Source organism: Penaeus monodon, chromosome 21 (genome assembly GCF_015228065.2).
Source record: "Penaeus monodon isolate SGIC_2016 chromosome 21, NSTDA_Pmon_1, whole genome shotgun sequence".
In the NCBI taxonomy this organism is placed as follows: Eukaryota; Metazoa; Arthropoda; class Malacostraca; order Decapoda; family Penaeidae; genus Penaeus; species Penaeus monodon.
The window spans coordinates 44831381-44833822 of NC_051406.1; the positions used below are offsets into that span (position 1 = coordinate 44831381).

General features: G+C 36.3%; 1 protein-coding gene across 1 annotated transcript in view; it reads right to left on the reverse strand.

Annotated features, from left to right (window-relative positions):
* The window catches only part of LOC119586527 (tubulin-folding cofactor B-like), a gene marked incomplete at its 3' end in the record, with an annotated part of 10165 nt that overhangs the window by 435 nt on the left and 7288 nt on the right, over positions 1–2442 (reverse strand). The window contains 2 exon segments of the mRNA XM_037935281.1: positions 190–311; positions 692–834. Of these exon segments, the coding sequence (XP_037791209.1) occupies positions 190–311; positions 692–834 (265 nt within the window).

Below are 2442 nucleotides of genomic sequence, written 5' to 3' on the forward strand. Positions count from 1 at the left end.
CAATGAAATGGTTAACAGTAGTTCAAATATTTGTCTAATAAAGGAAAAAGAAAATAAGAATCAAAGAGTTTTTCTGTTACTGAAAATCTGTACAACAGAATTGTAAAAGTCCCAAATATTTAATTTACACAAAAATTAATACTACTCTTACTGCCCAGAAACTCAGACTTTTCCGATGCTACTGCTTACCTTCCATCATTCTTTCCCAAGGGTTCATCGTACTTGATGCCAACCCAATAACCTGGCTTGAAGTGCACTTCTCCAATGTACATCACTTCACCTCGCCGAGTCGGTTCACCTTGAACTTTGACCTGTAATTGGTTTGGGAGGTTAATAAACCAATTTTAACACAGATAATTGTCTTTTTAATTAGAGGTTAATAAACCAATTTTAACATAGATAATTATCTTTTAAATTAGGATTCAATTTCATACTTCACTCTAATTCATTAAATATACATTAAAAATGTACAAAAACCTTTATTCCCATAAGGAAGAACAATAAAAACTATAACAATACTGAAATGGAGATCTCAGATCAGTTTCATAATGACCCTACACTTATTCCAATCATACAGAGATGAATATCCTGTCTGGTGAAATCAAAGCCAGCAATATTTAGTTTTGTGTCTTTTCCATCTATGTTTCCTTCCTTGCCTTATGTAATGGCTCATGGAAGCCAATCCTCTCACCTCACACCGGTCGCCGACATTGAATGTGCTGGCTTTATCTTGCTCGGCCTTTTCTGCAGCTTCTTTCTCTGCTTGTATTCTGGCCTGTTCCTCCTCATTGTATTTTCCCAGTTTGTTCTTCTGCAGGAAAGCTTTCACACTATCTGTGGATGTAAATAATAACTGCTTTATTCATATTTTATATATTTCAAGATTTATACCTCCAAAACACACAAAGTATCCTCTCATAGATAATTTTCACAGAACATCATCAGAATTCTTCCTAAAGGTTCTTCCTAAAGCACACTATTTTTTTTTTCCGCTTTCTTGCTTGGCAAGAAAAAATAATAGGACGGATGCTAACTGTACCTCTCTTCCAAACTAAATAATAAAATCAATTAACTGTTTTAAAAGAAAGGGAATTGTGATAATCAATGTAATAACATGTCTCATGACAAATAAGATAAATAAAGTTACATTTGTGCTGAAACAACATTTATATTCACATCTTCCCTCCAATTGCAAAGAATTTCTTCAAGGGACAAGGATTTGCTAATGCCTTCAATGAGCTCAGCATTTCTGGGAGTATATTTAAGAAAATGCATATTCTATCAAGGCAAACACATTTTTCAAGATTCAGAAATGGGACAAAATATAAAATACCTATTCATGATGATAACACAAATAATAACTAGTATTAAAATAGTAATATTTACTGTTAACGAATGATGATTAAAATGACAATAATGATGGTGATATCCTTTACAAATGATAAAACATTTCTCAAGCAAAGAATTCCAGTTTTGGAAGCAGTCAAGCCATCACTACGCAAACGATGCTCTGGCTTTGCCCAACAGACTTTCATTATATTCTAGTGGCACAGTACCTTATCAATAAATCCTTAAGAAGCTCAACCAACTATACCTTTTATTTACAAAGGCAATGGAACAGCCAACAATAAATGAGGTTTGGCCAGTCCTGGATTTTCGTGAGCTCAACTGCTATGTGATGTCGCAGAGCATGGTAGCAAATGTCAGGCCTAGATTATTATGGATATTAAGTCGGGTACCTACAAATCAACATAGCAAAGAAAATATGGAAATACCAGCTGGTGAGATACAAGGTCCAAACATGTTGTTTAGCTAAGCTTGGTTTAGGATTGTGCTCAGAACCAAGAACAATGATGAAGATCCAAAGTGTAGTGTTAAACAAACTCATACACTGATGATATATTGGTCGATGAGACGAAGGCTGCAACGTCTAGAATTGTGGAGAACTTGCAACAGTATGGATTGGTTACAAAATAGCCTGAGCCACTTGGAGGTGGGAGTGCATTGGGTCTGAGACTGGTGATGAATAAAAATGGACAGCTAATAATCAGGAGAGGCAATCAGATACCATAAGTGAAGGAAGACATGAGTAAAAGAGAATGATCTTCTGTATGCAGAAAATTGGTGGGTCACTGTCCCATTGCATGATGGCTCCAGGTAGCCTGCGGTTATGTGAAGAGGGGAGTAGAGGGTGTGAGATTGGAAGACCTGGTTAGAGAGGAAACTATTGAGATGATGGAAGATATAGTAAGGAAGGTTGTTAAGATCCAGTTAGAGGGAGATGGAATGCACCCAAGTCAGACAAGGGAGTCGTTTGGTGTGACACAAGCAGCACTGCCACTGAAGTGATATTGGAGATTGAAAATGAAACTTGAGGATGGTGCATAGTTAAGGAAAAAAAGATGGCTACATACACGTCAATGTGGCAGAACTGACTGTATT